The sequence below is a fragment of the Lissotriton helveticus genome, chromosome 1_1 (genome assembly GCF_964261635.1).
Source record: "Lissotriton helveticus chromosome 1_1, aLisHel1.1, whole genome shotgun sequence".
Classification (NCBI taxonomy): Eukaryota; Metazoa; Chordata; class Amphibia; order Caudata; family Salamandridae; genus Lissotriton; species Lissotriton helveticus.
Window position 1 is genome coordinate 372,327,982 of NC_136057.1, and position 24,051 is coordinate 372,352,032.

Here is a 24,051-nt window from a genome sequence, read left to right on the forward strand (position 1 = left end):
CTGTGCCCTGCAGTGGTAAACAGCTAAATATTTATGGACTCAATTGTATAAACATGCTTTTCGCCTACACCCTGCAGGGTCCTCACCGTTACCTGTGCTTATCAGATTAACCTTTTGTTTGACATGTAATCATGCTATGCCCTGCATTACCAATTAATCAGAGTGACCTCTGTGTACTATGTAATTATGTTTTGCCCATATCATGCGAAAACCCCCAGAGGCTACTCACCTGCTCATTCTCCAGATTGACTATTTGTTTATTATTGATACAACGCTCTTACGTGCCTGGGGCAGGATAAAGAGTATATAACACGTGAAGTTAAGACCATTCGGCAGACTGCCTCCTCAGGCAGCTATAGGTGTCTGTTGTTGATGCCTCTCCATCTCATGAGATTGTAATAAATATCCTTTCTCTCTGGCTCCAGCGTTTGTCTCAGTTTGTATTCCGGACCCCCGTGGACTATAGAGTCGCCCTGACACCTTTGGTGGTCTACCAAAAGACCACCAAATCCACAATAGTCTTCCCTGAAGCAGATCCAAGAACAAGTGTTTCACTTCTACAAAGAAGAGCAACCACTAGAAGAATACATTCCTTTCGAGGATATAGAAATTCCTCTAACACACCAGGAGCATGCACTCTGGTTTAAAGGTGCCCTAAAACATATAAATCACATTACCAGGCTTGGTCCACTAGGTTGACCAGGAGCAACATGGCCGGTATTAGCCAGCTATACACCACATCCTGCCATTGAAGAAATGTCAGATGCGGAGCTATTAGTTCAACTCCAAGAACTAATCAAAATCTATAGACCATTAGTTCAATATGTCATGCGGCAATAATGATTCCACAGTATACCCCTTACCAGGGGAACACAAATAAAAATGTTTAACATAGGGAGAAGTCAAACCTAAGGATCACCTGGTAAAAACCATAAATGAACTTCCTGTTCCACAGTTGAGAGATGAGCTTGTCACCTTCTTAGGGATGGCAGAGTATTACAACAAATTTGTACCACGTTTTGCTTGTCGAACTCCCAACCTAAGGTCTATTTTAAAAAAAGGAATGAAATTTGTGTGGTCTTCTCAGTGTCCATTTGAATTTGATGATGTCGAACAAGCTCTTAATTGTGCTCCTTCCCTTCAGAGCTTCGACATCTAATCTAGTTCCGTACTTGTCACTGATGCCAACTCACGTGGCTCAGGTGCGGTTCTTAAACAGATAAGAGACGGCAAAGAAGTTACTATACTGTTCCTCTCTAGGGCCCTTGTTGGTCCTGAAATTCTTTATTCTGTGATTGAAAAGGGAGCACTATGTATCTTCGAATGTAATCGCATAGTAGAGCGGTTTAACCGTGTACTCAAGGAATCTATCCAGTTAGCTAAAGATCAGGGTAAGGACTGGATCGCTGAAATTCATGAGTCATGGTCTACAGAATCACACCTCACTCCACCCCTGGTAAATTTTTTTTTTGGTAAATTTTTTTTATTGCACAGTTAATTAAAACTCACAATTTAAAATGCATAAAAAATTGGTTATCAAACATTTAAAATTATTTGCGTAGTACATATTGTCCATGAGTCAGTTAATGTGCTTCGTTTGGATCATGGGCTCATAGTTGCTGGGGGTAATGACTGGCTATTGCACATTTACGTCTTTTTGTGCTTCATTAATTCTTTTTGCCACTGCGTCAAGGTATTTTGTAATTCTGCAGTTTAATTGGGTCTCTTGTTGATTGAAGCACAGTTTGACTGCCTGTCGGCAGGATCTAATCCCCTTCTGGTTCCATATTGCACGTAATAGTGTTCTCCTTAGGTCCGTTAAGCTGGGACAAATACATATTGTGTGGACTAGATCTTCGGGGCCTGTTTTGCAGAGTCGGCAAATTTGGTCGTCCTGAGTCCTCTTCCATGGAGCCAGATGAGGGAGAATTGGGAGAATGCCTAACCGCAGCTTTAGGAATTTTTCTTTAATCTTTTGTTTAAATCCTTGGTCTAAGTACTCTTGAGGCTTTAGAGTTTTATAGTTGTTTAAGACTATCCATCCGTGTGCCCTTTTTGCCAGAGTTTCTTTATCTTCCAGTAATGATGTTATTTTAGTTACTTTTGTTACCAGCTTTTTAAATTGTTTGTGGTCTACTGGACTGTTCCAGAGGCCAGTCAGCTCCAAATTTTGTAGAGATTCCATCAGGTACTCTCTAGCGTTTGATCGTTCGCGTCTTTGCAGTTCAGTCCAGAGGTGGGAATTTAGGGTGCCCAGCTCTGCGTTTCTGATCTTGTGCCAGCATTTTATGAAGCTGCCCCTTCTTTCCACTGTTTGCTTTTGTACCCCAAACTCCAGACGGATTTGTGCTGCTGAGACATAACTAGGAAGCTGAAAGATTGACCTATAGGTTCTGGCGATTGCTTTGTCTATTGTCAGCGCGTCTTTTCCGAAGGTTGATTCGCTCCCATATGTGAGAGTCGGTTGGAGACGAGCTCTCAATACCTGCAGGAAAGGGTCGAGCGTGTGGTCAGGCAGAAGCTTCTTCAAGGGTTTCATCGCAAGGAAGGTCATGGTTCCTTTTCGGTGTAGCGATTCTAATTGAGGTTTGAACGACCCTCTGCTATCCAATAAGACACCCAGGTACTTGTAGCACGTCACTTGCCCCAATTTGTGTCCATCCAGAAGCCAGTTGTTCTTCCTGGCCTTCTTGTAGTTCACAGCCATGATTCTTGTTTTATTCAAATTGATGGTTAGGCCGTTTCGATTCGAGAATGAACTAGTAGTGTTCACCCCTGGTAAGATTCCTTTTGTGCTGTTTATAGGCCACACCCGAACACCTACATGTTTCAGTCTTGGATGAGAGGAATAGGTGTTGCAGCCATGTATTCTGGTGGGGCGCATTGGTTGAACAAGCAGCATGTCCAGTCCACTAAAAGGAAAATACATTTTAACACAAGACATGCTGTTGCTCACACAAATGTGCTAAATGGTGATCGTGTTAGAGTACGACTTCCTCACAAATCTGCTGGGTCAAGTTCTCTTCTCCTTTAAGGTTGTCAAGCTTTTTTGAAACGCAGTTAAACTGGACATGGGCGCATCTGGAATTTGGATAGGATTGCACCCATCTCTGCGGTAGTGCCCAAATGTGCATCTAATTCGTCCAGCCCAACCAATTGGTCTAGTCAAAGTGTTGTTAAAACTCTGTGTAAGGAGCTCTCGTGTAGCTAGGGTCCCAGCGGCTCTGCACGATTATGTGTTGAAATGACTATGCTGTTGGATTTCTCATGATTCTTCAATTCTGTAAACTTGTTCTTTCTGTTTTTGTTTTGGTATTGCCTCTTTTTGTTTTTGGTTCGGGGGAAGGTGTGTAGTATCTTCCCATACTGTTTTATGCATAGTAAAGCTCGCTCTGTAATTAGAATGTTAGTTGTACAATCCAGAATGTGATGTGCTTAGTGTTGGTTGCCTAGTGCTGAGCTTCGACATCAGTTGATGCTTGATGTCCTGTGGATGGGACCTTGCACTACCTGTATCCTGAATAAAGAAGACTTCTCACTTTTACTAAAGTCTCCTAATTCTTCACAGTCTCCCACTCATATCCCCGCTGTTGTGTTTACATTCTTAGAGTTTCTAGTCTGTAACATTCTTCATGAGTTAGAAGTGGAGTTTATAGATGTCATTGCTAGAATGTTAATGAGGTCATGAAAAGAATGTATTCTTTTGTATGTGTTCAGTTACAATTTATGCTGGAAGCTAGATGCATGCCGTTTCTGCTCTCCGATTGAAATAAAGGAAAGTTAATCTTATGCATCAAGAATCCTTTATTACACCCGCCAGAGTAAAAAGAGTGTCTAATTCTTAGCACTGCATACTCCAGCCCTATCAATGTCAAGGCCTGCCAATTGAGACTGCTTCCAAACCCTGGGCGTCTCTGTTCTCTGATGTATACGCTCTTAACTCTATCACCTCGCTAGAGAGTTGCTCCCTCTTTTCGCAGCAGAATTTGTTGTGATACTCGGTAATAGCTATAAACTCTACCTTGACTACTGCCTTCAGGGTGTCCCATATTGTAGCAATGGGGATATCTGGTGTGTCATTTATTTCCAGGTAATCCACTATAGCCTTAGTGATCCGCTGAACTACTGCGGGGCACTGGAGCATCGTCTCTTTGAGCCGCCATAAGCGGTGGGCATGTCTAGGACCAGCAATGGCCAATGACATACACACTGCCGAGTGAGCTGACCAGATACAGGGAAGTATCTCAACCTGTTGTGCCTGCTGAGTCATTGTATTGGTGGTTAGTATGTAGTTGATTCTAGCATAGGTCTTGTGGGGGTGCGAATAGAAAGTGTACTCCCTAGCCGTCGGGTGGTGGGACCTCCATATGTCTGTCAGTCATTCCTCTGTCAGAAGCCGCATCCCCTTCTTAGAGAGAGCCCCAGACTGTCCGTGCCACTGGCTTGATTTGTCCATATCATTATCAAAAGCTAGATTAAGATCCCCTCCTATGACCAGCGATCTATCAGGGGATTTGGATGTTTCCACCACCGCCTCCAAGTGAACCCTTCTTGTCCAAGGATTGCATTTATAAGAGAACCACTGGGAATCTCCACAGGAAGACAAGTGGGTGTTTAGCTAGACGAGAACGAAAACATCAAGTAGGTTTGAAGATGTGCTTTGCATAAGTGGGTTAGATAGGTGGGTCCTTAGGCACTTGATGTTAGTGTTCATGTTAAATTAATGGATGCATGGAAGATTAAAGATTGTGGCAGAACATGGTGAAGCGGTTTGCGATAGGAGTTAATTGAGAGGACAAAGGATACTGAGTGGTGCTTGGAACTGGATCCACAGTAGGTTTTTAAAGCAGGTTGACTGTGGCAGGATTGAATTAATCTGATGGCAATTAGACAGCTGAAAAGCGGCAGACAGTAGGCCTGAAGAGGGGTTTAATAATTGGTTGTAGATTGTTAAAGCCCAACAATGGAGGCACATGAGGAGATTGGAGAGTAGATCATGAAGTTTGCAGATTTGTTACAGAGACGATTGTAAGGTAACCTACATTGAAATAACTTCTTAAATTGCATGAGAATTTGGATCAAAATGCAGTTTGTGAATTTGGTAGAATCAAAGCTGAGCAATGGTAAAATTAGGGTGGGGTGCTGGAGGTCACTGATAAATGAGGAATACATTATTCAAATAGAGTTTTACAGCTGATGAGTCATTTGTTTTGATCCTGAAGGCATTCCCTTCCCTCCTGTGACCCTGCTGACTATTACATCGTCCCAGTGTGCCTCTGGTCTTTATATTCACATTTTAAGTTCACTGAAGCTCTACGTAAATAGTTTGGCCCGTTTGTTTTTGTGCTTGATGGTCCTTGTTAATTTGGGCTGGATACTAAACATGCACTCTCTATTTGACTCAATTTCTTTTTTTTTTTTTTTTTAGAAGGGGGACGAGAGCCAGCATGTCCAGTGGTGGAAACCATTCAAGCAAGAGCAACTCCTCCAATGGCACCAGTAGCAGCGTTTCCAATGTTTGTTTTGGACAGGTCTGTCTCACACTGTTACCTGTAACAACTAAGAGTTTGATTTGGCTTTTGGAGTGCCCTGACAGCCAACTCCATAGAACTGGCAGTTCTGATTTGCTGAATTTTAACACTTTTATTTAACATCTACTTTGTGGATTACAATATTTGTCAGCAACAAATACTTCATATTTTTTATCTGGGCCACAAGAGGATACTGGTATTTAGAATAGTTTCCTACACAGTTTTTTTACTGTGTCTTCTTCATTGCATCCTGCATTTTACAGTCAAAAGGTGATCTCCATTGGTGCTCTAACATTGACTGATTGGGCCATGAGCTAAAATAATAAAAATATACTCCTGCATTTTAGAAAATGTGTAGATTGGATGCTGCCCATGTGGTTTTAAGAAGGGTACAAAAGCACCAGGGCCCTTTGTGGCAAACCGAGAACCACAGAACATAATTACAAAGATAAAAGTCCTAAAATTCATCTCTTAATGCCCCAAGAGCTTGTGGTGCAAGTCATTCATCCACTCATAGAGTGGATGAAAAGGTTTGAGTGGGGGGTAGGGGGTAGGGGGTATTGAGACTTGTGAGCAGATCTATGAGTTGACAAAGACTGCCACTGGTGATAGGGCTTTCTTTTATACCCAAGTTCCTGGCCGTACAGTCTGTGAGCAATATAGCTACTAATGATGCCATCTGTGAGCAGGTGACCTGTGCCAGCCACTGCACAGCTGAAGGCAAATATTCTCAGTACTGACTTACATCCAGAGCACATCCCTACCCAGCCCACCAAGGCATGCCATCTTTGCAATTACTTTTGAGGATTTGTTTAGAAATTCTTCACTTTAACTCGGCCACATATGCCATTTCCAATGATTCATGTTTCCTGGTATAATATGTTGAAATGTGTATTAGCAAAGGACTGAAGGTCTTGTGCATTTTTGTGACTGACTGATTTTCAGGGAAAAGAATCACAGTGTTAGTTTTCTTTATTTATATTGTGCTTCATGCTTTGAGGGATCTAGGGTCTGTCAGTGCATTTTCAAAGGTGATAACTGCGCCCTGAGTAATGCTTGCTAGTTTATGTAGAGATATGACCTTGTGGTGCTGTCCTTGGTACCCCTGGAGAAGTAGATGTATGGGTGAAGGAGGGAGGAGTGCCTGAGGACAGAGGGTTGAAAAGTCATAGCAGTAGGTTTATCCCCAAGCAGTTCTTGGATATGGAATATTTTATTGCAAACATCTAGTGTAGGGACAGGAGAGTTTTATGCACGATTTATGTGGCCTACGTGGAGAAAATAGAGTAACTTGACATAACGGAGATTATAGTGTCTTGTGTGAGAATGAATGAGGATGAGTTGCTTGAACTCCAGTCCAAACTCAGGGGTATTCCACAAAGGTCTTGGGAAACATTCTGCCATATGTTTAAAGTTAATGAGAGAGCCACACCAGTGAAGTCTTTTTGGACCTTTGAAAGAATCTGGGAATCTTGATTGTTTTTTTTCTGAGCTGGTAAATTAAGTCTCCTTGTTTTTGACTTTGCAAAGGTTTCCCAGCCTCCATTTGAAATGCACACTTTATTGTATACTTGTATATATTTTGGGAAATGGTGGTTTAACCCAGAGAGGTTTTCAAGGCCTGTTATGACCTTCTGATTATTTTGTGAAGTGCCATTCTGACTGAGGGCTTCTGTCCCTGAGGGCATTCAGGCTTGTGCACTTAGGGTTGAGACTGCATCACTGGTTTACAAATAGGACATTGTTCGAGCATTGAGCTTTTTTCTAGAAAAGACATTTGTGCGAAGCTTTATACGGTAGACACTGGATGTCCAGTCTAGTCTAGACTAGAGTTGATGCCCAGGTTGGCCAAGCTATGCTGAGGAGAATATTTGGCTGAACATTGCAGGATTTCAAGCTTTTTCCCTGTTGGTCGATTTTTCTTGAAGATCTTGATTTGTTTGTAGAGCATGGAAAAGTAATCGGAAGGTGGAACTACTCACTAGTAATCAGGGATGTGGAAGTCCTATAGCCCGACGCCCAGGACATATTGTTGAGGGTTGAGGGCAACAAGTTTTAATGTGTATTTCCTCCTTGGGACAAGTAGGCCCAACCCCTTACAGCACAAACTCTTTGGCTGCCAGTTTACAGTAACACATTATGGATCAGAGAAGAGCATTGTCTGTAGTTAAGGTAATATTTGTGGCCATGTGTTAATGCTGTTCAAACTTGTGTTAATGGTTCATTAATGTAAAGCTTGTATTATTAGTGTGAGCTCTCCAAGTAAATGTAAGCTTGGACTGCACTACTGACAGTGTTTCCAGTATAAAAATGTGCTCCCATGTTTCCAATATGAGGCATTGTAAAATGCTCCCAGAATGCTTTGATTAGATGCAAATATTTGAAGAAGCTTGAAGGCAAGCTGGAGGAGTCTTTGCTTTCAAAATAAAATGTTAACAAAAAAATGCAAGTAGGAAAAAAACATTTGGCTAAAGTACTGTAAAATATTCAGGAGTAAAGTTCCAACCTTTCTCAGTATGGGAAAAGATTAGAGAAGAGTTGGTGAAAATCCTTGAAACATGCAAGTTAGTAGGTTTACACAAAAGAGCATTCCAACCCTGGAACTATTGCTTACCACTACCTGCAGCCCCAGTATATAGATATTTTATTTAAAAAAAGGCATACAAAACATAGCTAGCAGCTGTTTGTGAAGGGAGCACACAGTATGGGAATGCCACAAGAAATATTTACATTAGTAACATGAGAGAATTTACCACATTCAGCCAAGCACCACCAAAGTTAGTTGCAGAATTTAGCCTACAGGTGGCTAATTTCATACTTCTGGGAGATCTAAATTTACGCTTTGACAATGATAGCTGTGAACGTGTTAAGAACCTAATTGAAGATCTGGCAGCCATCCAGATGATTCAGTTTGTAAGACGGCCTACTCATCGATTGGACCATCTATGGGAGCCCATCTTTTCGCATATTAGTGATACGATAACAAGCTCCAGCCCAATATATTGGTCAAACCATCATATAGTGCTCTACTCCCTGCACATAATCTGGCACAAATCTAAATCACCCCTTCCCACTGTGTGGAGTCTATGTTGGTCTAAATATTACACCGCAAGGTAGGAAAGCTCCTTATCTAAATTTGACTCCACAGTGGAAGGGGACATTGTAGAAAGGTAGAGCAACTTTTGAGGACTGGTGCCACAGCTTCCTGGGCGTTCTGGTCCCCATGAAATAACAGGGGCCCAGTCACCCAGCAGGACGTGCCCCTTGGTTCGCATCTGAACTTGCTGAATTAAAAAAGAAAGCTAAAAAGCCAGAAAGAGCTTTAAAGAAAACGTATGATGGGCCCAGTGAGGCATCATACTAGAAAGTCATGAAAAGATGCTGATACACGATAAGAGAAGTGAGTCTCTTATTTTAGTGATAAAATAGAAATTGCCTCCAATTTATCAAAATAGTTATTTAGAGTTGGTAAAAAACCTAATGAAACCAGCCAAGAGCCAAGCAGGCCTCCCTCCCCCACAGGAGCGCTGTAATATGCTTGCAAATTTTAATTTAGGAAAAGTGAATAATCTTGTCTTGCTACCCCAAGATGCTGCTCTTAACATAACCTCTAATGCAGCAAATCTGGCTAATATCAAACTACTGTTCTTTCCGTCAATCAACAATGCGGCCACTGATTAGATTCTTAATTTGAGATCTCCGCTCGTCCCAGCCCCCCTTATATACTCAGGAAAGAAGGTAACATGATGCAGTCTAGATTTATGGACATTTTTAACTACTGATTGGAAAGGGGTACTGTCCCCTCTGCATGGAAACATGCCTTGGTTAGACTCATCTCCTTCTTTCCAGGGGTTAGCAAGGCTCTCAAGAAGTACGTTAATAATCACCTGTCCTCTGTGTTTGTTTGGGAAGCACATGCCATCCTACACCCAATCCAAACAGAGCTTAGGCTGGCAGCATTACAGAAGTTGCTCTACTGGCTGCCACTGAAGAACTAAAAGCAATCCTCGACTAAGGCATCTCAGCAGCCATGATTCTGCTGAATCTGAGCACAACCGTAGACACCGTATCACACCCTCTCTTAATTCAAAGGACTGAAGAGGTAGGAAACGCAGGAGTCCCTCTAAAATGGCTCACCGCATTTCTCAAAAACATAAATTTTCAGGTACATGAGGAATCTTTATTCTCAACAACCTACCACTTAAAGCGTGGGGTGCCACAAGGCTCGTCCTTTGCAGCACGCTTTTCAGACAACCTATATGTACTTCCACTGGCGGAGACTGTGCGAGCACGTGGTCTCACATTGGTCTCCTACGGAGATGAGACACAGATAGTCATCTCACTCACCAATGTGGGTTTTGTTCTTGTCAATCAATTAAATGCCTGTCCGAAACCGGTAACAAACTGGATGTCCGCCAGCTGCTTGAAACTGAACGGGATAAAAAACTGAGTTCTAGCTAACAACCCCTCCGGCTGGATTGGATTCAACTGGGCAGCCTGCCTCGGGCAACTTCCCTCCCCTTCCTCTGCAGTCAAGAGCCTTGGGTTTTGGATCAATAAGCTTTTCATGGGGGTTCAGGCCAAGAAATATACTGCATGCTGTTTTTGGACTTCTCAGAATCCTGAGGAAATTGTTGAGTTGGATTCCTGCCCCACTGCGTAGAATGGTTGTGCAGGGACTGGTCAACTTAAGTACATCAATTCCCCCTCCATTGGCAGCCACAAGCACATTACAAAGAAACTTCAATTAGTCAAGAATGCTTTCGCTGTGGTTCTCCACCAAAGTGCGTTAGTAGCCTTGCACTGGTTACTGGTTCGGAAGAGAATACAGTTCAAAACGCTGTCTTGTCCAACGTGCCGTTCACATGAAGGGTCAACAGCTAATTCAGGATTTGGGGACTCCGTATACTTCAAGATGACCACTATGCTCCAGAGGGTCATAAACTACTACAGGTGGCCAGGATCAAGAGAGCAAGATTAAGGGGGAAGTCTGGCTCCCAAGCTCTGGGACGCTCTTCCAGTGTACACTAGACTGGATCAATCCGATCTTAGGTTCATAAGGCAGTTGAAAGCCTTCCTCTTTTCGTTCTGTTTAGGGTATGCAAGCTGTCCTGTTGGTAAATGTTTGTTACCAGCACCGGGAAGCCTGTTGAGTAGCTATGCTCTCTATAAATACCAAAGAATAGAGTAAATCATTTCATAAATTAACAGCGTCTTTTATCAAAAAGAAACTTGCGACCCTGTCTTTCTTTCTGAGTTTGGGAAATTAAGGAGCATTACAAGTATCGGATTCGAAACTATTTCTAATCGGTAAAGACTCAAGATGATTGTAATTATGTGATGTATCTGAGTGAAATCTAGCTACCGACTTTTAATCTGCCATTTACTATTAACTTTGACAGCATTAACATGCTATTAACTTTGACAGTCGCCTGTTTCCTCAGTTATAGTGCACAGTAGAAACTTCAGTAAGCCTTTTGGTATATATTTTGGAATTTTCACCATGTTGTCACCACTTTTGAAATTGTGGATAATTGTGTCCTTTATTTCACTATATAAGAGCCTGGCATTGGATTGGCTTATTTTAATGTTTCTAAAAGCCTTCTCTTGTTCTTCTGCACGGTCTGTGTTCCTGTCTAACCAGTCTACCTTCCAAGAGGGACACAAGTCAGAATGACAAACTTTATTTTGGCTTCCACTACAAACCTGACCCCTATCCACTTGAAGACTTAAATGATGAGAACAAACGTGAACAATGGGTGATTAGGCAGCATGTTGTGTGGACCAAAGATGTCATTTCCCAACTTGGACCCTGGTTGGTTGGGAGCCGATTGCTGCCACTGCACTCAGCATATCTTCGAGCATGCAAGCAATGCCTTTAAATGTGGTAGACCAACAGTAGATATTACATGCTGTACACTTGATGAGAGTGCCCTCCATAAGCCATTTTCAAGATTTTCAGTCTGAAAAGAAGTGAAGGCACACATGTATTCTCTTTAAATATGACCGCCCACATTTCTACGTACGTCTTGTGGCCTTTCCTAGAAGTTTTGCAGACTTTCTACTAGGCTTTTCTCACTGGGCCACACACTGAATTTAGGACTTCTTTCTTTGTAGCTCCCTCTTGCATACCTTGTAGCCATTCTTCATGAAAGAGTCAGTTGCCAGTCAGTAATGCTGTCCGACATAGCAGTGGAATAATTAAAAACTCTTCATCTTCCTTGGGCAGGTCTTGACTGTAGTGAGATTTGATAGATATCCGGAAAGGCAATCTTTCCTCCCGTTTCTGCTGCTCAGTACGTATTGTATTCTGACACAACATTGTAATACTTTGTTGTTAAGTATAAGTAATACCAAACCTTTATTTTTGTTTCTGGATGTGCCATTTCTAATATTAACTACTGCACGTGGTTAAGTATGAAGGCAGGAATTTCTTCTTTAAAAGTAAGTACAGAACCTATTGATTGCCAAGGCACAGACGAGTAGCTCTTAAGAACATATTTTCAGTTTTCTGTAAAACTCCAACTTCTTCCACCTATTTCAGACAGAAATTACCTCATACCAGCTTTAGTAGTATCAACTCCTACCTGAAGGTTTGTAAGGCAGAGAGACGTTTAATGGAGGATTTAATCCACTACAATCGTTCCTAAAGACTGACTGGCTTACTGGCAAATTCTTTCAGGAATTTAGTGTCTAAAATTCACATACCCTTCCTTTGCAGTGGTTGAGATTGTGCAATAGCTTTAACTAAACGTGGGAGTAGTTTTATTCATTTAGCTGTAGAAACCTGTCTATGCCTATATGTTTTCTTAATGCAGCAGTCGCACTACCATCTATGCCAAAAGGTCGATCCAGGGTTTTGTTCTGGCTCTCCCTTCTCTTGCACAAGACTAATATGTCATATTAGAAGGCAGCTACATCATTGGCATCTTTAAACAAACCACTTACTAGGCACTGAAGGACTAACAATGCAGAAGCAAGCCAAACGGCTTGCAGCCGAAATAGAGACTATCATGGTGTTTATTCGTGGTAAATTGATGGGAACTCACAAGTTAAAAAAAAAAAAAAATTTAAAACATGTTTAATAAACCTTTTTCATTACTATCAGTAGATTCTGGTACCTCTGCATTATGCACACAGCACAATAAACCATGTAAAATATGTAACGGTCATGGCATTCCCACTACTCTGCTTTATGGGTCCCATTCAGGTGTGAAAAGGGACTGCTCATTATTCGTGAGCGAGTGGTACTGCCTTAGTCAATAGCTAATGCACAATAGTCATATGAACGTTTAAACCATTCTAATGTTTCCAACATCCTCCACCCCATTGCTTGGTTCAACGAGAGTACTCTTATCATAAATGCATTGTAAGCAAGCACCTCGGTGGGCTACCCTTATGTGAACATATAGGGAAAAGCAAAGGGGAGGCAACACTGGGTGATGGTCGATACTCAGGCAGTCAAATCAGTCAGGACAGTGGTGTATAAGATAGGTGGTGATTCATGGTAAGTGTGAGCGTTAATGCAGCTCATCCCTTCATGTGGGAGTGGAGAATTAGTTGCTGAGTTGATTTCCTCAGAGCGAAGATTATCCAGCAAGGTGTCCCAGGAATGGGCTACATCTAAGGGACACTGCCCTATTTGGCATTCCTAAATATCACTCTCTTGCAATCTGCCCACGGCAGCAACTCTGCTCTCCATTTAGATATCTGCCAGCCCCTAGTGCTTTTCCAATTGAGCATGATTTGTCGTCTTACCAGTATTAAGGAGAGATCAGCAAATTAATGACTAACTATGCTTAGCTTGGATTTGGCACAGGGTTTAGAGACTGGATGGCACTATAATACACTAATCCGGAAGCTAGAGTCCGGGTGAATGGAACTATCTTGGGTACTTGGCAGATTCAAAGAGGGACTAGGCAGGGGTGCCCCCTTTCTCCATTACTATTTGCCCTTATACTGGAACCCTTGGCCTGTGTTATTAGAACCTACCCGGAGCTGAGTGGTTTTGTGGATGAAGCTCGACTGTTGGAAGCAGAACGCATATCCTTATATGTGGACGATATTCTATTTTTTGTGACAAACCCGACTGAAACACTCCCGCAAATCCTACACAATTGTGAGGTCTACGGGCGCCATGCAGGGTATAAGATCAACTGGAGTAAATCTACTTTGTACCCAGTGGGGGGGTGGAACCCCTGACCTATCCTAGCTGCCTGCGATGGTCGACCGAAGAATTTACATACCTGGGCCTCTACATTACCACTGATGTGGCGACTAGCATAGCTTACAACATTAGGTGGGTCCCTTTAAACTTCCAAAAGGATGTTAAGAGATGGAGGAGGCTTCCACTGACTGTTATGGGTAGGGCCGCCATGTATAAAATGATCATGCTTCCTCAGTTTCTTTACATATTGCAAAACACCTACACTAAGTTACCTCAGACAACGTTCAAAAGTATAGATAACGGGCTGCGCCTGCTTATCTGGGATGGGGCCCATCCAAGCATTGCACTTCAAACACTACACTACAGAGAAACTCCTATAATGGGGGTTTGGCTCTCCCAGAAATTAGGACATACTATAAACCTCATTGTGATTAATGAATGGATTCACACACCCGGGGACCAGCCGACATATAGTCTGGAAAGGCTGCAATTTAGAGAATGCACCCACCTACACTATATATACGAAGGGACATAGTCTCTTACTACAAGCAACCCAGAGGTCGCTAGAGGCATGGAAAAGCACTGAGCTACACATGAATTGGGACCGGAAAGCAACCAGAGAGACCCCATTGTGTGAGGGAACTAGATTGACCGAGATAGGGAAATTATGGGGCTTGAAGCGCTGGGACTTGATCGGTATTTCTAAAATAGGGGACGTTCTGGAGAAAGGGGTGTTGGCCTCTTTCAGCACACTCCAAGCCCGATACCAACTTCATGACACTCCAGCATATGCATACTGCCGGTTAAGCATGCATGGGCAGCTGAGGGACTAGAAGGGGAGACGATACCGGAATACGCCCCGCTGGAGGGTCGACTCCTGCAGGAGGAGATCTCTGCCAAGGCCATGTCATTCACCTACAAAACATTGCTCAATAATATGCCGGATAAATTAGGTCCACTTAGTGCCAAATGGGAACGGACTGTTGGGGAAATAGACGATATCGACTGGGAGGCGGCACTTATGCACACACAGGAGGTGGCAATGAAATTGAGTTTGCGCCTCATGCAATATAAAATTCTGCACCACACTTATTTTGACAGAGTACGACTGCATAAAATAGGTAGAGTGGCGAGTCCAGATTATCTTGGGTGCCAAACAGAATGTGGTTCATTTATACATATCCTTTGGAAATGTAATGCCATCCAAACTTATTGGGGACGGATTGTGAGGGATCTGTATAACGTATTGGGAATCCAATTGGAACTGGAGACAAAGTTTCTCTTCATGGGAATCCCTACGGAGGTGGACATCCCGAGACACAAACTCATATTAGCCAACTTGGGGTTGGTGGTAGCAAACAAGATATTGCTAAGTATTGGGGGCCCACAGCTACCTACACTTCAGGAATGGAGGGCAAGCCTGGACCTATACATGGTGGCGGAACAGGTGACATACAGGGCTAGAGGTTGCCCTCAGAAATTTCTGAAAATTTGGGCACCGTGGATAGACTACTATGGGTTGGACGTGGGGGGAGAGGAAGAAGGATGAGGATTAATGTTAGAAAGGTCAGGAGAAAAACCTTGAACAATGTACTGTTTGTTCCTGCTGTTGGTTGCCACGCGCACTGTCAATGTGAACCTTTGATTATCCCAGGTCATTCAAGCCCAGATACCAACTAACCTGCAAAAGACAATGTGCTCTTATAACTGCCTTACAAGAATGAATGTGGTTGATTGATATTCCTCATATAGAGTGTACTCATGGTGGCTTGGGAGCCGATGGGACAGGCTGCGTGAGCATTGAGCTCCGCGCCCGATTCCCCTACATTATCCTGTTCCCGGCATCTCCCGAACCCCCAGGTGAAGCCGCTTGAGCGGGGGGCAGCCAGGGAGCGACGGCTGCCGAGTTTAGCCCGCTACCGAGCCTAGGACGGCGGCGGCGACCGCTTGCCTGAGCTGGGTCCCCGGCCTCTGACGAGACCAAGATGGCGTCGACCCCACCGCCGACCCTGGAAGCCAACAGCCGGCGCTGGCGGCCGTGAGAGGGGGCAGATAATTGCGTCGAGAGACGCGCTGTGAGTCTGAGCGCGGTACCCCGAGGACGATTGTGGCGGTGTTGCCGAGCGGCGGAGCACGTCGAACTGCAGTGAGAGGGGGCTGACCAGGGACGGAAGTTCGGCCCCCCCACACCCGCGGAGGACCACGAGAAGGATCAGAGCAGTGTGAGGGGTGTGCCCAGCCTGAAGACCGGACGGCGCCCCTCTGGCTTGTTTGGGAGAGGCTGAGTGGTAGCTGGACCCTGAAGGGGGGGGGGGGCCCGCTCTGCCTGGAAAACTAGCGGAGGCTGGGGCTTGCCCCCCCCCCCCCCCGAAAAAACATCACCCTGTTCGTCGTTGGATCACCTAAGGGCCCCTGGAATCCGGTGATGGTGCCAATAAAGAAGGTTGCGAGAGGTCATGGGGCGGTGCTGATTGGGCAGAGCTAACTGGATTAGCATCGATTTCACCCGGTCCCCCCCCCATCCCCCCACCCCCTGCATGGAGTTGTTGCATGGGGGTGCAGGCGGTGCCCTGGCAGTATCTCGAGGGGAGCCTGACGCCCTGGAGAGGCGCGGCGACTGTTTGGACTCGGGCCATGGACTGAGCACACCCACATGATGATAGGTGGTGGTCCTGGGTTCGCCATCTAGGAATGGGACTACGGGGAATCGAGGCCGTATTGGCCTGGAGAGCACCGGGGGAGCCTTACGGAGCGGCAGCGAGCTGCGAGATCTGGCGCCCGGCGAGGTGGGGTTTGAAACTCCACGCATTGCACCCATTGGCTGGTACAGTCTAGCAGGGGCTTTTCCTGGGTGTTGCCTACTTGTAACGGGAGTGGTATTGCCCACCGGCCTAGACCGGAGGACGTTCCGGGCTCTGCAACGCAGTGTTGGAGTGCGCTGGCAGCCGCGGCCATGGGCAAACCCCGCACACAGAAGGAGGAAGACCCGCCGCCATCTGGGGCCGACTCCCCTCCTCAGGAAAGCAGGGATGGACCGGAAGCGCAACGAGCCCTGGGGATTCAACTTCAACTGGACAAAATCCTGGCGGCCATAGCAGATGCTCGAGTTGCCCTCCAGCAGGACATAGCGCAGGTCGCGACGGGGCTTGGATTGTTACGAGCAGACCACTCTAAGCTTGCTGATCGGGTGAAGCAAGCAGAAACGACACTTCAGGAGGTTGGCCCTGCGCAGATGGCGATGTCTGCGACTATGGCGGGAGTCCTGGACCGTCTCGCCGTGTTGGAGAGGCGAGCTGGGGACGCGGAAGGCAGGAACAGACGCAATAACATACGCGTGGTGGGACTGCCGGAGAAAATTGAGGGATCGGACATGGTGGCTTCGAACAGTAGTGGCTCCTGAGGGATTATAGAGTTTCTACACCTTGGAGCGGGCACATCGGGTTCTGGCTAAGCCGCCGCTGCAGGGGCGCCCCCCGCGGCCGTTAGTAGCGCGGCTGTTGCATTTTCGGGACTGCGATTTGCTCCTTCGGAGGGCCTGCAGCGATGGCCCTTTTCAGGTGGACAATAGCAGTGTTACTCTTTTCCCGGACTACTCGTTTGATACGCAGCGACGCCGCATGTCCTTCCAAACTGTCAAGAAGCAGCTGCGTGCGGAAGGGATTCAGTACTCTTTGTTCTTCCCAGATAAATTGCGCATTGTACTCGACGGAAAGACTCACTTCCATGATACGCCGGAGGATGCTTGGGAGTGGCTAGAGTCCTACAGAGCAGGAACGGATGGGCAGGAAGTGGAGGCGGGGAGCTGGCTGGGGACTCTCAACCTCGCAGGTCACAGCGGCTGTGTCGCTGCAGACGGGGACTGCAGAAACTATCGACCTCGCAGACGGCTATGGAGCGTAGGGGTGCTCTGGAAGCGGTGATGGCGATCTCCGGGGAACTGTTGAAGACCACACCGGAGGCATCAGAACTTGGCAGTGACAAGGGCCGTTTGGAGGCGGAGTCTTCGGTATCGGACGATCCACTCATACCGACGGTCACTCCTGGAACTGCAGATGGACTGCTGGATGAGTAGATATTGGGGTGGCTGTGGGATTGGGGGTTCTTCCCTGGAATGCTGTATTGCAGTTTTCGTTTTTCCCTTTTAAATGTGTGTTGTAATGGAGCACAGGGCACGCGGGGGGCTGGGTGACTGTATTGGGAGGGACTAGGATTGAATTGGCGCTGGGGTTGTGAGTGCTCCGGGGGGGATCTGGGAGGCTTCACATTTTTGGGGGATTCGGGGGTGGGCACTGGCTGCGCTTTTGTTTTGTTACAGGTAGTTTCCTAGGCCCTATCCATCCCCCACTGGATGGTACTGGTTAGTTTGCCTTAGCTTTGCACGAGGCACGCAGTTGGGATAGTTTGGATGGGATTCACTATGTTGGTGCCTGTTCTTGGGAGGGAGGGAGGTGTATTGGGTGGGGCGGGGTTGTTTGGGGATGGAACTCATTTGTTTAGGGGACACTGCCTGCTGGTGAACTTGCTCGAGAGCGTGGAACTACCGAGTGTTGTGTGTTTGTTTGTTGATGTCGCCACCTGGCGGCCGGAGGGAGGGGGCTGCTTTGAGTGGATCTCACATTATTGCTATGGGTCCGTCACCTGATGTGAAATGTATAATCTGGAATGTTCGGGGATTGCATTCCATGCAGCGTAGGTATAAGGTCCACTCTTATTTGGTCCGTAGGGGTGTGCAGGTGGCTCTCTTACAGGAGACGCACTTGACTAAGACTGAGGGGCTTGCGCTGCAGCATAGGTGGCGGGGGCAGCTTTATTACACCACTTATTCAGCCTTTGCAAGGGGGGGTTCTTTTCTGGGTTAGGGCTGGGGTCCCCTTCCAAGTATTGGACCAACTGGTTGACCCTGATGGCCGCTACGTCGCAGTTAGAGGTCGCCTCTATGGGCGCGAGGTGACCCTCTGTTCTATCTTTGCTCCCAATGTGGAGCAGGCGTCCTTCCTGGAGACCTTGTCCTCCGCCCTCGCGGATTATTTCACGACACCAGTGTTGATGGGGGGCGATTTTTACTCCATTATAGATGTCACCACAGACAGATCCCACTCTCCGCTGCCCACGGCCCGATCAATAAAATAGCTAGGGCTCGAGCACACTGGCAAGACAATTGGGGACTCATTGACATCTGGCGACAGCAGCACCCGGCCGATAGGGACTATTCATACTACTCGGCCTTGCACGATCTTCACGTTCGGTTGGACGCCATTTTGTGCAGTGCCGGCTTGGGGTCACTGTCGACTGGTAGCGAGTATCTAACGCGTACCATATCGGACCATAACCCGTTATTGGTAAACTTCTGTTGGGTGGCAGAACGCCCCAGAGTCCCGACGTGGAGATTACGTCCGGAGATGTTGGAGGATCAGGTCTTTCGCATGGAGTTGGGAGATGGGATAGAACACTTTGCGGAGAATGCGGGCTCTGCTACGACGATGGGACGCTTTTAAAGTGGTGGTCCGCGGGATTTGTATAGCCAAGTGGGTGGGAGTTCGGAAGCTGCTGTTGCAGGAAATCGAGACGAGCGACCTCATCCTTCGTGAAGCTGAGAGGGCTCATTTGGATGGCACGCGTGACGAGGTACTGGCCCGGAAGGAGGTGGTGGCAGTGGGGGTAGAGCGCCTCCGGTGTTTTGATCACAGAGCTTTCTTGGCTCAAGCGCATGCGTAGCGGGACAAGGTGGGCACATTGCTGGCTTGGCTGGCTGATCCTACTCCTCGGTGCATACCCATTTTAGCATTAGCTTCCTCCTCGGGACGGTTGGAATATGAGCAACATCTCATCAATGACCGATTTCGATCTTTCTATGCGACTCTCTATACCAGCCAGTTGTGAACTGGCGAGGAAGATACGCGGGCGTTTCTAGAGGGCTTGGAACTGCCCGCACTTGAGGAGGAGGCGGAGGAGCTTGGACAAGATATTACTCTGGCTGAGATTCACTGCGCCATTAATCAATTGGCACGCAACAAAACACCGGACAGTGACGGTTTGCCTATTGAATTCTATTTGACGTACATTGACCACCTGACCCCCAGATTGCTGGTGATGTACCGGGAGGCCTGTCGAAAGGGAAGGTTGCCGGCTTCTACTAGAGAGGCCATTATTGTTCTGCTCCTCAAGCCAGGAAAGCCGCCGACTGACCCAGCTGCTTATAGGCCTCTCTCCATGCTCACTACTGACTATAAAATATTGAGCCGAGTGCTGGCCACTAGGCTCCTTCCCTTTATGACGCGGTTGGTACATCCGGATCAGGCTGGCTTTATCCCGAAGCGCAACACTGCCAGTAGCATACGTAGATTGATAGGAATATTGGATGGTAGCCGTAGAATGGAGGGGCAGGCGATGATCCTTTCCGTTGACATATACCAAGGCATTTGACAGCCTGGAATGGCCCTATCTGTTTTCCGTTATGACGGCATTTGGGCTTGGAGCTGGCTACGTCCACTGGGCTGCAATGCTATACTCGTCGGCGACGGCTAGAGTCCGGGTGGGTAGGGTTGTCTCCTCTTCATACCCGGTGGGACGGGGCACTAGGCAGGGCTGCCCGCTCTCCCTGCTGTTGTTTGCCCTTGCGATAGAGCCGTTGGCACCGCGCGCTAGAAAGGGGTGGGAATACTGTGGACTCCAGCTCCGGGGTCATACGCATTATATTTCACTTTATGCAGACGACCTCCTGATGTTTCTGAGAGATGTGGGGGATCTGGTAGGGGCACGCACCCTCCTGGACAGTTTCGGGGAGATCTCGGGGCTATGGGTTAACTGGGCTAAGACCTGCGTTTTCCCAGTAACTAGTACATGTGACCCGCCCATATTGCTGCCTGATCTAGCGTGGAAACCAAGGTGACTTCCCTATCTGGGTACGCAGGTGTATCACGATCAGGGAGATCTCCTTGAGGGCAACGTTGGGAGAGCGATGAGAGGCCTGAGAGGTAGCATGAGGTTTTGGGGGACATTAGCATTATTGGTGGCAGGTCGTGTAGCACTGCTGAAGATGGTGGCCCTTCCCCGCCTATTATACTTTTGTCGGACCCTACCGATACAGGTACCGGTTGCTTTTTTCTGACCGCTCCATTCCGGGGTGGGCAGTTTCATTTGGGGTGCAGGACGGCGTAAGGTGGCTCTGGACACACTGATGCGGCCGAGAGCCGAAGGAGGCCTTGCCGCACCCTCCTGGACCGTTTCGGGGGAGATCGGGGAATTTCAGTTTCTTACTCAGGTGGTGGCGTTGGAATTTCGGGGACCGGAGGGGGGGCCAGTGCCGGAGCTGCCGAGGCATGTCCTGTCCTTTGTGATCCTGCAGCAGTAACTGAGGACTGCTGACTTATCGATGGTGGAGGGCACGCTGAGGCATTGCTGGAAACGGCTCCACAATAGAATCAGAGTGCAGCGTCCTTACGCGCCTGAGATTCCACTAGGCATGTGCACAGCGTTTCCAATTGGTGGTGTTTGGTCCGCCTTGGCGAATGGGAGGACCTAGGCCTACAGATGGTGGGCGGCCTCTATGCAGACGGCGTGCTATTACCCTTTGGTTCGCTACAGGAGACCTTTGGTCTTACGCGAGGCCATTACCTGCTACACGCAGCATTGATTGCGGCCAACAAGCGGAGCGTGTCAGTATGTAGTGATGGCAGCGGGCACGTACAAGGCGGTTACCTGTCTGTATAAACGGATGCTAGGGGAAGGGCTCAATCCATTACAAAAACTGCGGGAACACTGGGAGACTGATTTGGATAAAGCGATTCCGGATGCCACCTGGTTACAGATATTTGAAAGAGCATGGAAGGGTACCAGGAACGCTAGGTTTCAGCTAATCCAATTCTTCGTATTACATAGGCCATACCTTACGCCAGCTAAAATTAATCCGTATTTCTGCACAGATATTGCGATCTGTCCCCGATGCCGGCTACAGGGTGCGGACCTGAGCCACATGCTGTGGGACTGTCCCCAGCTGGGAACATATTGGGAGGAGGTGACCGAATCACTTTGTAAGGTGACTGAGAGTCAGGTTGTTCTGGATAAAGGAGCGTGCCTGTTACACTGGTTCCCACACACTAGCAAAACTAAAATAACTAGCAAATTTATGGACCTGGGGTTCGTACTGGCCAAGAGGGAAATCACATCACTCTGGAAGGCAGCAGCTGGCCCTAGCTATGCTAGATGGAAAGCCGCAATGCTTATGTGGGCGGGCAGCGAGGGTTCCGTTCGATTGCAGCAGGTCCATAGATCCCATAGCGATGGGGCGCTGGAGGCGGCGCAGGCGTGGGAGGCTTTAGTGTTGACGCTCCGGACGCCGGACGAAGACACTGGCTCGGATACCAGCACTTCGGCGGAGGAGGAGTAGACGTAGGCGACCTCTTCGGGTCTTGGGGAGTTTGGCGAGGGGAGTGGTCCCTGACTTCCAGGTGGTTGCGGAGACTTTTAGTATCCTGGATGAGATACTCTGCACACACTTCACACACTAGGGTAGCATATTGATGACCCTCGTTAATTAGGTAACAGCGCTAGCAGCAGGGGTGGGGGGAAATGGGAGGGTCGAAGGGTATTCAGGAGGGCCATTCATGGGGTACTGTATAATGCCTTCGAACCCTGGGTTGCGTACTACTATCATGTGGAGGGAGGGGGCTTGACGTTGCAGCGCCAGACCTGGTTTGAGATCTAAAGTGCCTTGTGGAAATGCTGGATTATTGTCGAGCCTTTACTCATTTCGGAATGGGGGACTATTTGTATTCATGATGGTCCTTCCTTCTGTTTTGTTTGTCTTTTGAAACAATAAAAAGATTTTTTTTTAAAATGGTGTACTAATGCTTTGTTTGCTATTTTGTTTTCTGGTAAAAAAACTAAATAAAAATATTTATTAAAAAAAAAATAGTAACACAGACCAAACCAAGCACCAGATGAGCACAAATTATATATTTATATATATTTGCAATACATTTGTATAACGAAAAACAATAAAGGTATTCATGGAAGTTCAAAACAAAACAAAAAAAACAACAACTCTATGCTTAGCTGGTCTAGGGAACAGCCCCAGGAGGCATGTCGAGGGGGGTAAGGGGTAAAGCTGTTCAGTAATCTCATTGATGTGTCATCACGTATTACCAGTATTATGAGAGGCGCAGGCAGCTCCATACCATATGAAACGTATGCGCCCCTACCATTCCACATTTGGGGCACCCTGGCCTTGCATTTGTGTAGTATTTGTTTATTCTTTTGGGGGTAAGGTTTGCTCTATAAATACAATAAAAAATGATTAAAGCGAATCTTTCAAGATATGGGGGATTGTCAGCCAGTTTCTTTACCCAGTCTGCGTCGGATATAGGGATTCTGTTAGAAATTGGGTATCTGGTTGGCAGAGTTATGCACCCTGTACAAGCTTGAACTACAATCCTTGTCCGAGTCAGTCAGATATATGCCATAAATTAACCTGTGCTCACCCACTGGTAGCTTGGCACAGAAAAGGCATGCTTAACTTAAGAGGCAATGTGTAAAGTATTTGTGCAACACTTCAACAGTAACACAGTGAAAACAGCACAAAAAGACTACACACCAGTTTAAAAAAATACATCATGATTTTATGAAAAAAAGATCAAAATGACAAAAACCAATAAGACTTAAGTAGAAGTCTAGATGTGAATGTCTAAAAATTAAAAGTCAAAATAGCACTTAAATGCAAAAAGCGCAGGGGAGTGGCTTGGGGCGTCAAAATGGCGGTCGCAATCTAAGAGTGCTCCGGACACCCCGTCATCCGCTCTAAGCTGCATACTCCATCGGCAGCTCAAGAATTGATGGGAAGAGGGAGGTCCAGGGGGCCATAGTCTCATGAACTGAGCCCTTCCTCTGCCCCTTGACCCCAGAACTTCACCAGGAGACAACTACCCAGGGCCGTGGATATCTCATTGGGCCCCCTCTGTCGACCCCGCGGCAGACTCCGGCACAATCCCCGACGGAAGCACACCTATAAAACTCCAAAATGCACCCAACCTGATAACCGCAACACTCCGCAGGCCCAAGGAGTGCGGCATCTGAACATGGTAAGTGCCCCCCCCCCCCCCCCAGTAATTGAACAAACCAGTGCTATGGGTGACTCCCCCCTCTTCCCCACTCTGTACTCCTCCGCCGGCACCCACCTGTACAGAGAATAAACTACTCATCGCACAGGCTCCTACTTACCCTGAACAACTAGGAAGCAGCCTCATGCAAGTCCAGGCACTCCTACCTAAGCAAGATGAAGACACCTTGTCTGTCAACAACTCTAGGGGCAACCCTCCCTCCGTGCCACTTAGACGACAAGCTGGAGACTGCCCTCTG

At 46.9% G+C, this 24,051-nt stretch overlaps 1 protein-coding gene across 3 annotated transcripts in view; it reads left to right on the top strand.

The window, feature by feature from the left end:
* The window catches only part of RAD52 (RAD52 DNA repair protein), a 316,281-nt gene that overhangs the window by 43,348 nt on the left and 248,882 nt on the right, over positions 1-24,051 (top strand). For all 3 annotated transcript variants that reach the window (XR_013606865.1, XR_013606866.1, XM_078673695.1), the window contains exon 2: positions 5,429-5,531. Coding sequence is in view for 1 of the 3 variants with exons in the window: in XM_078673695.1 (XP_078529821.1) it covers positions 5,448-5,531 (84 nt within the window). In the remaining 2 variants the exon portion in view is untranslated. The remainder of the gene's footprint in view (positions 1-5,428; positions 5,532-24,051) is intronic.